At 37.7% G+C, this 14,169-nt stretch overlaps 1 protein-coding gene across 1 annotated transcript in view; it reads left to right on the forward strand.

Moving 5' to 3' along the window:
- The window catches only part of LOC126481044 (nuclear pore complex protein Nup205), a 313,396-nt gene that overhangs the window by 156,377 nt on the left and 142,850 nt on the right, over positions 1 to 14,169 (forward strand). The window contains exons 14-16 of the mRNA XM_050104525.1: positions 10,915 to 11,124; positions 11,224 to 11,406; positions 12,329 to 12,576. Coding sequence (XP_049960482.1) covers positions 10,915 to 11,124; positions 11,224 to 11,406; positions 12,329 to 12,576 — 641 coding nt within the window. The remainder of the gene's footprint in view (positions 1 to 10,914; positions 11,125 to 11,223; positions 11,407 to 12,328; positions 12,577 to 14,169) is intronic.

The following is a 14,169-nucleotide window of genomic DNA, read 5'->3' on the forward strand; positions in this document are numbered from 1 at the left end:
GAAGCACTCAATACACTTACACGATCACAATGCCACAAATATAGACTACATCACATACATTCAGCAACTGAAAGATTCACATTAAGCAGAAAGGAAGGAGGAAGGGGATTTATCGACATAAAAAACCTACATTATGGACAGGTAGACAATTTAAGAAAATTCTTTATAGAACGAGCAGAAACTAGCAAAATACACAAAGCAATCACTCATATAAATACATCGGCTACACCACTGCAACTTCATAACCACTTCTACAACCCTTTAGATCACATAACATCAATAGATACAAAGAAAGTAAATTGGAAAAAGAAAACACTACAGCAAGCACCCATATCATCTAACACAGCCACACATCGATCAAGACGCATGGCTAAGAAAAGGCAATATATACAGTGAGACGGAAGGATTCATGATTGCAATACAGGATCAAACAATAAACACCAGATATTACAGCAAGCATATTATTAAAGATCCCAATACCACAACAGATAAATGCAGACTTTGCAAACAACAAATAGAAACAGTAGATCACATCACAAGCGGATGTACAATACTAGCAAATACAGAATACCCCAGAAGACATGACAATATAGCAAAAATAATACATCAACAGCTTGCCTTACAACATAAACTTATAAAACAACACGTTCCCACATACAAGTATGCACCACAAAATGTATTGGAAAACGATGAATACAAATTATACTGGAACAGAACCATTATATCAGATAAAACAACACCACATAACAAACCTGTCATCATACTCACCATTAAAAAGAAGAAATTAACACAACTAATCGAAATATCCATACCCAATACAACAAATATACAAAAGAAAACAGGAGAAAAAATTGAAAAATACATCCAACTGGCTGAGGAAGTCAAGGACATGTGGCATCAGGATAAAGTTGACATTATACCAATTCTACTATCAACTACAGGAGTCATACCACACAATATCCACAGTACATCAATGCAATACAGCTACATCCAAACTTATATATACAACTACAGAAATCTGTAATTATTGACACTTGTTCAATTACCCTAAAGTTCTTAAATGCAATGTAACATATACCGTACAATTAAAAGTAAGTCACGCTTGATCAAGGTCCGCGTCACCTTCCATTTTTAACCAGACATAACGTCTGAGACAAGAAAGAAAGAAATAATAATAATAATAATAATAATAATAATAATAATAATAATAATAATAATATCATTATCAATGAGAGGAATCTTGTGCCATTGGTGTGTACTCTTGTCCTCTATTTTGGGTGATAAATTTAAAGATGTCAGCTTGAGATTTCTCCAATTTAAAAATGTCAAGAACGTATGTGGTTGCAGAACACCAGATGAAGTTTCTCTGTATATGAAACACTGTAGACTGTGTAATGGTTTGGATGGTCATTATGGTTTCACAGGATACTTTCTACATACTATAAAGGAACATAACTGATAAATCACCGAATCATTTTAGGTGACCATATTCATTGAATGGGTGCTCTCATTATTTCCATCAGGAAATTGCATCTTTCACAGTTCTAATGTCCCCGTCACATGGCTAGAAATGTCCAATGTGGCTTTTCTGAATTGAGCATGAAATAATGTGTCTTTGCTGGTTTCAACAATCGGTGCATCTCAGCACTGACTTATGAGGTCTTTATTGGATAAACAATCAATACTCATCATTCTTCTCTAGTGCCCTCAAGGAATTGGGAAGTTTCTTTGCTAGGAATGGAATAATTAGTCATGATTTATAAACATGTGTTGTCAGGACAATTCAAGCAGTTTTGAATGCCATATGAGCCCCTACACAATAAGGGATATCATTTTCTCCAACCTCGTATGTGTTTAATAACATTTATAGATAGTGCTCAGGCTGAATCAATAACTTGTATACAATTGTTAATGGACTGTCTGACCATGATGCACAATTTATGGAAATAAACAATACACCACCTTCCAGCCCTGAGGCAGGTTCATATAAAACAGTGAGGCGTATTAATGAGAACAGGCTACAGTGTTTCAAGAGTATGTTAAGAAGTGGAATGGGTGGATGTGTGTATAGAAAGAAGTGCTAATGTCAGATTCAGTTTATTCCACGGTGGCTTTGTGTTAATATTTGAAAGTAGCTTTCCTAAAAAGTTGCTAAAGAAATCCATTTAAACAGCAAGTAAGCGTAGGCTACCTAAGAGAATTAAAATCTCATGTAAGGGAAAGAAGGAAATTTATACACAGTCCAGAATAAGTAAAGATCTGGTGTTATTTGCATACTACAAAAAATCCTGTGTTATTTTAAAGGAAGTCATTAAAGTGTCGAGAAGGAAGGATGCTCTGAATGGAAGAAATAATAGAAATAATAAGATTAAAATTAATTGAGATATTGTCAAACAGGAGACAGGAATATGCTAGTGAGCGTACAAGATGATAAAAATTAAACTACATGACAGTATTGTGACTGATAATTCGCATGTTAGAGGTGCATTTAACAATCTATTTATAAATGTGGTATCAAAGAGAATTAAATAGTTCAGTCCAAGAAGAAGGAGAATATATTTAAAAAGATGTCATACCATGAAACTTCAAGCAACTAGAAGTAGCACCAACATCTTTCACTGAAATTAATAAAATTATTTTAAAAAAGTGCACTTGAAGTTGATAGAATTTCAAACAGAATTCTTAAAAGTAGTTGTAACTTACAATTAATGCCCTCAGTGATGTATGTAATGCATCACTGGCACAGGGAATTTTTCCACACATGTTAAAATGTGCAGTTGTCAAACAGCTTCATAAGAAAGGTGACATGACATGACAGACATAGATAATTATTGTCAGTTCCCTTATTGACATATTTTTCCAAAATATTTGAAAAAGTGTTGTATGCAGAGGGTAGCCTGACATTTAAGTAGAAACAATTTGCTTAGCATATCTCATTTTATTTTTTAAAATGAACATAGACAGTCTCAACTGACCATCTTCAGACCTCATACCATGCTGGTAGAATGGTGGTGGTGAATGGAGCAGGTGTTACAAACTCCACGAATGCCAACACCTGCTTCATTCACCGCCACTGCCTACCTTATGGTATGAGGTCTGAAGACGGTCAGTAACAAACCGAAACCGGTAACCACAAAAATAAAGGTTTCTTGTGGGCGAGACTGTTTCTGTTAATTTTAAAGCACTAAGAATAACCACTGTTCTGCACAAAAAATGTTCTCAAAAAATGCAGTATATCAGTTTGGATTCCAGGAGGATTGCTTGACTGAGAATGCTATTTATACATTCACCCACCAAGTATTACAAGGTTTAAATAATGAAAATTGCCAGTTTGTATTTTTTTGGGATTTTTCCAAAGCATTTGATTTTGTAGATCATGTTACACACTTCGGAAAACTTGCATTTTATGGAATTGATCACCTTAGATGCAGCTTGTTTGATTCACAAATAACAAACAGGATGCAAAAAAGTTGAGCTGGATAATTCAAACAATATTGGAAAGACAGAAAATTTTAGTGACTGGGGAGAAGTCACAAAGAGAGTTTCACAGGGTTCAATTTTGGGTTCACTCCGAACCCTCATTTATGCGAATGATCTTGCACGCAACATTCAGATTCTCTCAACATTTAGCAAGCAGGAATGGTACTTTCTGCAGGTGATACTAATACAATAAATACCATTAGCGAGAAAATAACAGAAGAGATTGTTAATGGTGATATCCACAGATTTATTAAATTGTCCTCTAAAAATGTACTCCCTTAATTCAATTCTGTACAACAAATAGTCATATTGACAATTGATGTAATATATGAAAGGGAGTCAGTAAATAGGGTAATGTGCTCCAGACTTTTCTGTACACATTTTGGTGAAAACTTGAACTGGAAGGGGCATGTTACTGAGCTCCTGAAACAGTTCAGCTGTGTTTGCTATTTGTATAATTGCTAGTCTTGGAAACAGATGAAGTAACCTTCTGACATATTTTGCATATTTCCATTCTATAACGTATTATGGAATTTTTTTTTGCAGTAACTCCACTTAGAAAGAAAGTATTGATTGCACAAAAATGAGCAATAAAAATAATCTATGGTGTTCACCTGTGGTTGTCATGTTCCTCCTTCAAAGCATTGTAACTGCACTATCACAATATGTAAATTCGCTAATGAAATTCACAAATAAACCATCACAATTTGAGATGATTAGTAATGGCCACACATACAACACTAGAGGAAAAAAATACCTTTATTACCCATTATTAAAGGTGCTAGTGGCTCAGAAAGGATTTCAGTATGCAGCAGAAAAAGTGTGTGATCATTTGCTCAATAACATAAAATGTCTGACAAGTAGCAAAGCAAGTTTTAAATCTAAACTAAAATCATTTCTCCTGGATGACACCTTCTATCTCATGGATGGATTTCCATTCAAAAACTGGTAGCCTGTTAAATAAAATTATTTTAAAAAACTTTTTTTAATGATGTTAATTGGCATAGCATTGTATGTATTTTTTATGCATTGTCTTTATGGGTGGTAACACATTTTTGAAGGCTTTGTCACAGTAGCGACCTGAGAAGAACTGCTCTACTTGTCTGATGGTCAGATTTTGTCTTCTTTAAACTGAGGCAGTTGATAAACTTCTTTTCCAATTGGGCTACGGAAACTACTGAAACTCTTAACATTGGGATGTCAGCATATGCTACAATACCGATTACTTCCAGAACATATTCTAAGATCTCAAAAATGTCTACACCTGAAAATACTGGCTCATAGATGGCTCCTTGAGGGTATTCATTTTTTATGGGCCAGAGTAGAAGTTCAAAGATGAAAAATCACATTTGCTAAGTAGTTAGTGGCAGCGTAGTAGGAGACAAATTTCCTGTTATTGTTATTCATACATGTCTATCTAGTGATGTATCCAGTGCAATGGGTAGGCCAGGAAGAAGTCCTTTTATGCTGCAAAGGAGTCATAGACAGCCTGAATGTAGCTGAAGGTAGTCCCATAAAGAAATTTTTACCACATTCTCTGTACATTTGTAATCGCCACGTGAAACTTTGTTTTTTCTTACCACCCCTGTTTCCTACCTCCCGTTTTCTCAGGCAGTATACAAAGACACTTCTCCACATTAAAACATAGTATCCAAACACCCTCAAATATCCAAAAACATCTGTTTCTCAATCCCCCTCCCCTGCCCCTGTATCTTTCACCATACACACACCACAGTAGTTCTCATGAAACATTCAAAATTAGTGCCACACTAAACATAAGACAACAAGTGAGCAGTGACAATATCTTAGCACCTCTCAGTGAGCGTGAATATGTAAGTGTCTGCTCAAATCTTGTAATGTGGAAAATGTGTATGAAGTAAAGGTGTGAGTGAAATTATATGAAGTAAAGGTGTGAGTGAAATTACATAAAAATGAAAAAATAAGAAAAATAAAAAGCTGTGTGAAAACAGCTTATGCAATAGCAGTAGAAAATGATATCGAGAGAAGGTACAAGTACAGTAACGTACATAACCACTACCCATGAAAAAACATTTCAAAAATACACTAGTTGTTTCATAATTTTTTGGCAGATGACATGCTGTCAGAATGATAAGTAAGGGGCACAAAAAAAGACCTGTAAAAATGCATTTTCACTAGCAATGTAATCTTCAGGCGAACAATCAAAATAAACAGACAAAATGCACATGTCAAAATTGTTTGGCTTTCAGTAGATAAATGACCATAAATTTTGTATTACATTTTACAGAAATAAATTTGTCACACAGAAGTGACACGTAGGTGTCAAAATGAGTCTAGGTGCATAAAAAGAAATACATTGTGTTTGCATAATGCAGAGTTTTTAAAAAACCAAATTAATAAAAGGCAAATATAACTGCAACCAACAACAGTGGTATAAATACAGAAGAATTCATTTCTTTGTTCACGAATTTTGTAGTTAGTGAATGCATGAAACAGAGAAGCCTTTTGCTTAAGTTTGTTGTTACTAAAGATGTAACTCCTCACTTGTCATCGATTCTAGATCAATCCATCAGTGATGAAATTGTGGTGGGCAGGGAGGTCATATTTGGCATCTTGGAAAATTGTGTTAAGGGGACCACACCCTGCATATCTAACCCATGTTAATTTAGGCAAGTATTTGACCCATTTCTGAAAAAACTATTTGATGCAGGACCTTAATATTTTTACTGTATGTTACATGATGCTAATAGTCAACTGTACTAAAATCTACTTTATCCACTTTATAGTTTTTAAGAAATGCTTTTTTAAATTGATTAACAAAAAATATTAATTTTTTCTGCTGAAAATATTTTTTTAAAACTTCCTAATGGGGGAATATTAATGAGTGTAGTACCAGAGGTGGCTTTTTATGTTATGCAGATTCTCTGAAAATTTCATTCATTTATCTATGATAGTTTCTGATATAATGAGGCATATGTACTGAAAATTTTAGTTTGTGGGAAATTGACTTTAAAGAAAAAACTTTAAAAATTTGTTACTTACAGTTAATTAAAACTGTCCTGCTGCATACGATGGCCCTTCTTTGGCCTCTAGCAGGTCTTCCAGCTTCTTTTTTTTACCTTCCTGGATGTTTGTCTTGCTTTCTTGACCATGTTTGATACAGACCTGTCTGCATCGGCTATCCTCATTTTATCACAGTGTTGCAGCCCAGTACTCATATTTTCGCCAGGATTAATTCCCAGCTTTTTCAGCACCCAACACATTCCAATATTACCACAATTGAATGTACTAACAGCATCATGAACTCCTAGTTCCATTGTATGCATGCCTACAAATACAGTTTTAGGAAGGCGGTTCCAAATTATGCTGTTGAAACATTCATTTGGGTTCTGTGTCTGCCCATGCAGACATTTCCTTAGAAGGTCAGGATGAGCCAAGTCTCTGAAAATATGTTTAATTGCTGTAATAACAGTAGCAGGAAGAGAATGCTGGTGAGAATAAGATTCTCCAGTTGCCTGAGCCCTATTGTATTTGCACCACAACTTTTCTCCTGACACAATCCATGACAAGGCTTATCATCAATAGAGGACTTATGGAAGAATATGGCCCAAACATCTCTCTTCATTGCTTCCAAATTTTCTTTATTTCTCGCATTTGCCTGCCCATAGTATACCTGCAAGTTTTCTATTTCAGTTTTAGTTAACCGACCCTGTCCGGTCAAAAATTTTCCATCGTCTAATTTTTTTCCTCTCATATCAACAGTTAGTTTTCTCAGCCTTGTTCCCAAACGTTTTTGAACATGGCCTAGACATTCGATTTTGCTAATAATGGCATCTCTATATGGCTTAGAGTTCACCACATTATTGTATGCCTTACTGTCACCATCACGCAAATATTTGGTGTACAGTATACCTCTTTGTTTCTATGGTGCGATGAAATATTTGTTGTGCTTCATGAACTTTCATACCGCCACGTGTTCCTCTAAAATTAGCCACACAGTTGTGTTCTTCATGTTCATTGACTTTACGACATTTGCAATATTTTGACATTATCTCGACACTTTACTGGTGTCTACACTCGTGGCAGTCACTACTCCATTCAGAGAAGTATGTCCTCTTTGCTGCCAACTTACATCAAGTGCAACTGCAATATCCGAACATCCATCATTTTCTTCCACTGCCTCTCTAGCAGACAGTTTCATGCTTTCCTCACTGACCTCACATACAGCTTTTTCTAATATTGCTGTAAGTTTTTAAATTTATTTGGTGATTGATGTATGTTCATCACTGAACAAAATGTTCTCCCTGCAGCCATGCCCTTGCCAATAAGGCATAAACTAATCTAGTATTGATTTCATGAGGGCCACTTGCATCTGGTTTTGAAGAACTCAAAAAGAAATCACAGCAGAGCATTTAGTGCAAATTAAATCCAAGGCAATTGCTAGGCCTTTTCTCCCACTGGCACTCTCACGAATTTTCACACTCTGTGACTCACCACACTGTCTACTTGTACAAATTTGGAAATTACATCTGATAATATTCTCAAATTTATGATAATGTTACTGTAACCCTTGTTGTTTACGGTAAATTAGTTGTAATTCTCTTGAAATGGTGAGAGCTTCTTTGATGATGCACTTGTTGAAGAATTACAATTAGAAACATTGTTGCCAGGCAACATAACCTCTTGTACAGAAAGCTTTCTAAACTTGTTTCCTCTAAATTGTCGTTTCTTGAAAATGCCTTTACGTTCCATCATCTTCAATAAACACAACAAAACACACGTAAACAAGCAGTGCAAATGTAAGTATAACAACTACTCGCAATCACACTTGAACAAAACTAACCACGTGTTTGAAAGCGTGTTGTTTACAAACACCAGAAACAAAAGAATACCGACCGTTGCATTCCAAGGATAGCCAACACACTCGGGAGTAAAAAAAAACTAATGTGCAATGTAGGGGATATAAAGATCTAAAATATATGCAGAAAAGTGGGTGTGGCACATAAACACACGTGGTAGGAAAATGCTCTTTAAATGCTCGAAAAAAAAATTTTCCAGCAAAATTCTTTTAGAGTGCTTAAATGAAACCATAATCTATTGAAATATGATGAAAACCGAAAATCGATTATTTTCAACCTATACGACGGTGTGGTCCCCTGAAGATCGTGCATTGCTTAGGAGAGCTACAGAAGACAAAATTTTGAAGGGGGAGTATGGCAGAAACTAAAAGCAATCTTAATTTCATTGTTCATCATATTTTGTAGTTATTGTGCAGTTCCTAACAACCCTTTCTGTGTTTGTTGGACCATTCATACAATATAATTTAATGTAATATCGTGTTGGTCCTCTTTTTGCCTTGCATAGTGTAGCAATTCGAGATGGCATGGACTCAATAAATTGTTGGAAGCCACTTGCAGAAATATTGAGCCATGCTGCCTGTGTAACCATTCATAATTGTGAAAGTGTTGCCAGTGCAGGATTTTGTACACAAACTGACCTCTCGATTACGTCCCTTAACTGTTCAAGGGCATTCATGTTGTGTGATCTGGGTGGCCAAATCATTTGCTTGAACTGTCCAGAGTGTTCTTCAAACCGATCGTGAAAAATGTGGCCCGGTGACATGGCGCACTGTCACCTACAAAAATTCTATCGTTGTTTGGGAACATAAAGTCCACGAATGGCAGCAAATGGTCTTCAAGCGGCCACACATAACCTTTCCAGTCAGTGATCAATTCATTTGGACCAGAGGACCCAGTTTGTTCCATGTAAACACATATCCGACCCCATTATGGAGCCACCACAAACTTGCACAGTGCTATGTTGACAGCTTGGGTCCGTGGCTTCATGGGGTCTGCAGTATGCTTAGAACCTACCAAAGGAAATCTGGACTCATCTGACCAGGCCAGGAGAGGAACTGCAGGCGACGTCGTGCTGTTAGCGATGACACTCGCACCGGTTGTGTGCTGCCGAGCCCATTAATGTCAAATTGAATCTCACTGTTCTAACGGCCATGTTCCTCGTACATCCCACATTGAATTCTGTGGTTATTTCACGCAGTGTTGCTTGTCCGTCAGCACTGACGACTCTGCAAAAATGCCACTGCTTTTGCTTGTCGAATGAAGTCTGCCGCCTACTGCGTTGCCCGTGGTGAGAGGTAATGCATGATATTTGGTATTCTCTGCACACTCTCGACACTGTGGATCTCGCTCGGAATATTGGATTCCGTAATGGTTTCTGAAACGGAATGTCCCATGTCCCCAAGTCCAACTAGTGTTTCGTGTTCAGAGTCTGTTATTTTCCATCGTGCGGCCATAAACACATTGGAAACCTATTTACATGAATCACCTGAGTACAAATGACAGTTGCACCAATGCTCTGCCCTGTCACACCTTGTGTGAATGCTACTACTGCCACCAATATGTGTGCATATCGCTGCCCCATGATTTTTTTCACCTCAGTGTAATTTGAATGCTTCTGTTAAGAATTCACTGATGAAATAGTATTCTTCACTAATTAGCGAGTTTGCTTTCTTCGAGTCTTCTCATTTCAGCTTTATTTTTGTACGTTTCAGCCTGTCTTCAGCATGACAGTTTCTTCTCTTCTTAACAAAGAATTGTTGAACCGAGAAATTAAATTTAAAAAACCTCCTTGGGCTTTGTTGGAAACATGAGGAGATTTTAAAAATTCGCATCACTGCAAGACCGTGCGTTCATACAAGAAATTGAATGATTGCCAAGAAGTATGAGATTTTGTTCAGTTTTAAGAGAAGCTATAAATGTTATCAATTTCTTTGAATCTGACATTTGTTTCCAAGGAACAATCAACAAATAGAAGAAGAATACATAGTTTGTTGTAGAATCGAAATGTTGTGGTTGAGTAACAGTTGATACAATTACTGCATTCTGGCTAGTCAGTGCGCTGTATGTGCAGTATAAGAAGGTTGTGAGATGGCTGATGGGAACACTTTACTTGACGGAAACTGAATGACATTGACCGATATTGAGTGATTCCTGACAGCTCCTGATTTGATTTAGCAGATAACTCTGTGTTCAGTGCATCTGCATCTACAGAATCAGAGTTGGCAAACTGAGTTAATGATCACTGAAACGTTGCATACAACTGGGTCCAAAATTGTCCTGTGTGTTGACCTGTTAGACCCATTAAACGTAGTGTTGACTTAAAAATCGGTAGCAATTGGAAAACAATCAACACCAATTAAGACTGTTGAATTTCTGTTGACTTGGTTGCTTTCTTCAGCCACAGTGCTGTGAGAGTCTTATGTAGATTGAATGTGTAGTAGCACGAATGGTGACTTCGACATTTATGTGAAGTGTTGCCTTTCAGCGTTGATTTTTCAATTATCTTGCACGACTGATAATGACAAATAATGTCAAAAACAAAGACAGTTGCTTTCTTGCTTGGCAAAAACTGAATATTGTGGAATTTGTTTTTCAGACTGAACTGGAGGAGATCGAGTCCCGTAATGAAGAATACCCTCTGACACGGGCCCTTCTAAGTCTTCTGGACGTGTTGACCGACGTGCCCATCCCTCGGCTCCTTGGCTTAGGAACTAGGGCTCCAGGCTTTGACCCGTACTTGAATTTTGTCATCAACTCTGTATTTCTGAGGTTCAATACTCGCATATATAAAAATCCGAAAGAGAAGGTGAGTTGTACAAATGCTCTGCCAATTCTTTTTACAGTAGCTACTAGTTCGAAGAAATATTTCTGTTCTCTCTATTTTATACACGTTCTTTTATTTCAGTGGGAAGTGGCTAAAGGATGTGTGAAATTATTTGTGAAACTCTTATCCCAGTATGAACCACAAGAAGAAGATTTCTCGCCACAATATGTAGACCTTCAGTCTGGAGGCTCATCACAAGTTAATCCGCCCCCTGGATATCACCTAATGGTTAATTTGAATTCCAAGACTGAGTTGCTACAGCGAGTAAGTACTTGATGAGAAGTGGTGGAAACTTCGTCTCTCTCTCTGTCTCTCTCTCTCTCTCTCTCTCTCTCTCTCTCTCTCTCTCTCTCTCTCTCTCTCTCTCTCTCTGTAATATGGAACCCCTATTGCAGTAGACACGAATCAGAACAACTCGCCGTACTTGTTGATTCTTTAAATTACTGTTACTGTCGTAGTGACACATATATATGTACACATAAAAACATGCAATAAATCACACTGGTCATTGCTCTGTGTGGATTGCCTGGGCGCTGTGTAGTCTACAGTAAGCAGCATGTCAGTATGTCTTTGAACTGCTGTTCATTGAAATACCAGTAAAATTGCCATTTTTTATATAAATGAGTTGGTCAGTTCCAATACATGTGATGCCACAAGAAATAAATTTTGTAGGTGCCACAAAAATGTATTATATCCCACACAATTGTTGATTGTCCACTCAGTTCTAGAAGTTTATGAATATTCTGTAATCAATAATTGGGGGGGGGGGGGGGGGGGTTGCCAGTGCCCCTTCCTGCGGAGGCCTACGCTTGTATGTCTTTCTCACTTCCACAATACTAACTCCAGTCCCACTGCCAAACATAATTTGTTTACTTTTTACAGATCACGCTGCTGGGTTGCTAAGGATCTTATTTGCATATGGGAGTTCTGTGCAGTGCTACCATGTCAACAATGTAATTCACTTTTGTTTTAGTTGTTTGTATGATTTTGATTTGGAGATGTTTTTATTATTTTCCCCCTCTCATCTGTAAACAGCTGTACTTTACAGATAACATGTGTGAGCTCATTACTTTGATAATTTTAATTTTTATATGTTTCAAGAAAACAACAGTAAGGAATATTGTTTGTTAGTTTACAACAATGTTTTTCAAGGCATTTATTTGCAGGGCTTTGCTCTTGTCCGCAGATACTGTTTCTGATTGAAGAGGGAGTACAAATGTTGGATTCATTCATACCATTCCCTGGAAAAGAAGCATTGGAAGCAAGCCTGGAAAGCTGTTTAGCTTTACTTGATCGAACTTTGGTTTTGCAACCTGCTTTCTCAGCATTACTGAGTACAGCATGTACTCCTCTTCTTATTCCTGGTCTAAGCCGTTTACTTCTGGATGTGAATCCACACAGTGGACAGACTGACTATTTGTTGCTGATAACCAAGTGAGTCATAAAAAATTTTCTAGAAATGTGGTGTGTTAAGTTTGAATGTTGTAGTGAGTACAAGCTTTCAATTTATTTTTATGAGACACATTTTCCATTACAGCTAATGTAAATAGATAAAAGTATTCCTATCAAATAATGAAAAATCCATGATTGAATGTAACAATATTATGAAAAGGAAAGTTGCTGCTCACCATATAGCGGAGATGCTGAATCACAGATAGGCACAACAAAAAGACTGTCGCACATAAAGCTTTCGGCCAGTGAGGCCTTCGTTAACAACAACAAAAATAAAAAAAAAAATAAAAAACACACACACGTCTGCAGTCTCTGGATGGGGGTAAGGAAGAGGCTGGGGCAGGGAGGGGGGAGGGATAGTAGGGTAGGGGTGGTGGACAGTGAAGTGCTGCAGATTAGACGGAGGGCAGCGGAGAGGTGGAGAGGGGGCTTAGCGGAAAAGGAGAGAAGTAAAACGACTGGGAGTGACGGTCATTGTCCTCACCCCTCCAACTCCTTCCCTGTTCCCATTCCAGCACTATACTGCTCTCATTCCACCACCGCTCCCAGTCTTATTACCTCTCTCCATTTCTGCCACGCCCCCCCCCCCCCCCTCCGCCCCACATCTCCCACGCCCTCTGTCTAACCGGCCGGCAGCACTTCACTGTCCGCCACCCGTACGCTACTACTATCCCTCCCCCTCCCCACCCCAGCCTCCTCCTTACCCCCACCCAGTCGCCAATCCCATCGTGCACTGGTCCTGCTGTTCATAGTGTGGTTTTATTTGCCCGAGACTGCATTTGCATGTGTGATTTGCATTTGCGCTTGCTCGTGTGTGTGTGTGTGTGTGTGTGTGTGTGTGTGTGTGTGTGTGTGTGTGTGTGTGTCTCGTCTGTTTTTTACTAAGGCATTACTGGTTGAAAGCTTTATATGTGACAGTCTTTTTGTTGTGCCTATCTGTGACTCAGCATCTCCGCTATATGGTGAGTACTACTTTCCTTTTCATAATATTGTTAAAAGTACTCCTACTTTCAGGACCACATGTTAGTTCATCAGAGAGAAAAGAGTTAACCTTTGGGGTAGGAGGCACATTACTCAGAATCTAGGTTAAGGGGGTGGTGGGGTGTGAGAAGGAAGAGACAGAAACCTAGAGAAAAAGGTGTCACGTGATCGTGGGTAGTTCACCTGCTTGAAACACTTGGGCAGGAGCTACTGAAAGATTGCTTCTTTGAGTCAGTCTGTAAAACACGATTGTGGTAATGCTGTCTGAAACAAACTGCCTGTGAAACACATGGGTCCAAGTTTAAGCCCCATTCTGGTACACAGCTTTAACAACAGAAAATGTTTTAGGAGTGCTGCTTTTTATTGATTTTGTATGTTACTTTAAGAATTAAAACCACCAATCACTTTTTTATGTACTTTTATTCATACTGATAGCCATTTTGGGATTTTGTCTATCTGCAGTTGATGTAATACATATTTAAAACTTAATTTAATACATTGTTAAAAACGTTGGCTGCAATTCACGTGCTGCATCACAGTTTTTAACAGTGTGCTAATTGCAGATTTAAATCAATCATACCAACTGAAGGTGGG

The sequence above is a fragment of the Schistocerca serialis genome, chromosome 5 (assembly GCF_023864345.2).
Source record: "Schistocerca serialis cubense isolate TAMUIC-IGC-003099 chromosome 5, iqSchSeri2.2, whole genome shotgun sequence".
NCBI lineage: Eukaryota > Metazoa > Arthropoda > Insecta > Orthoptera > Acrididae > Schistocerca > Schistocerca serialis.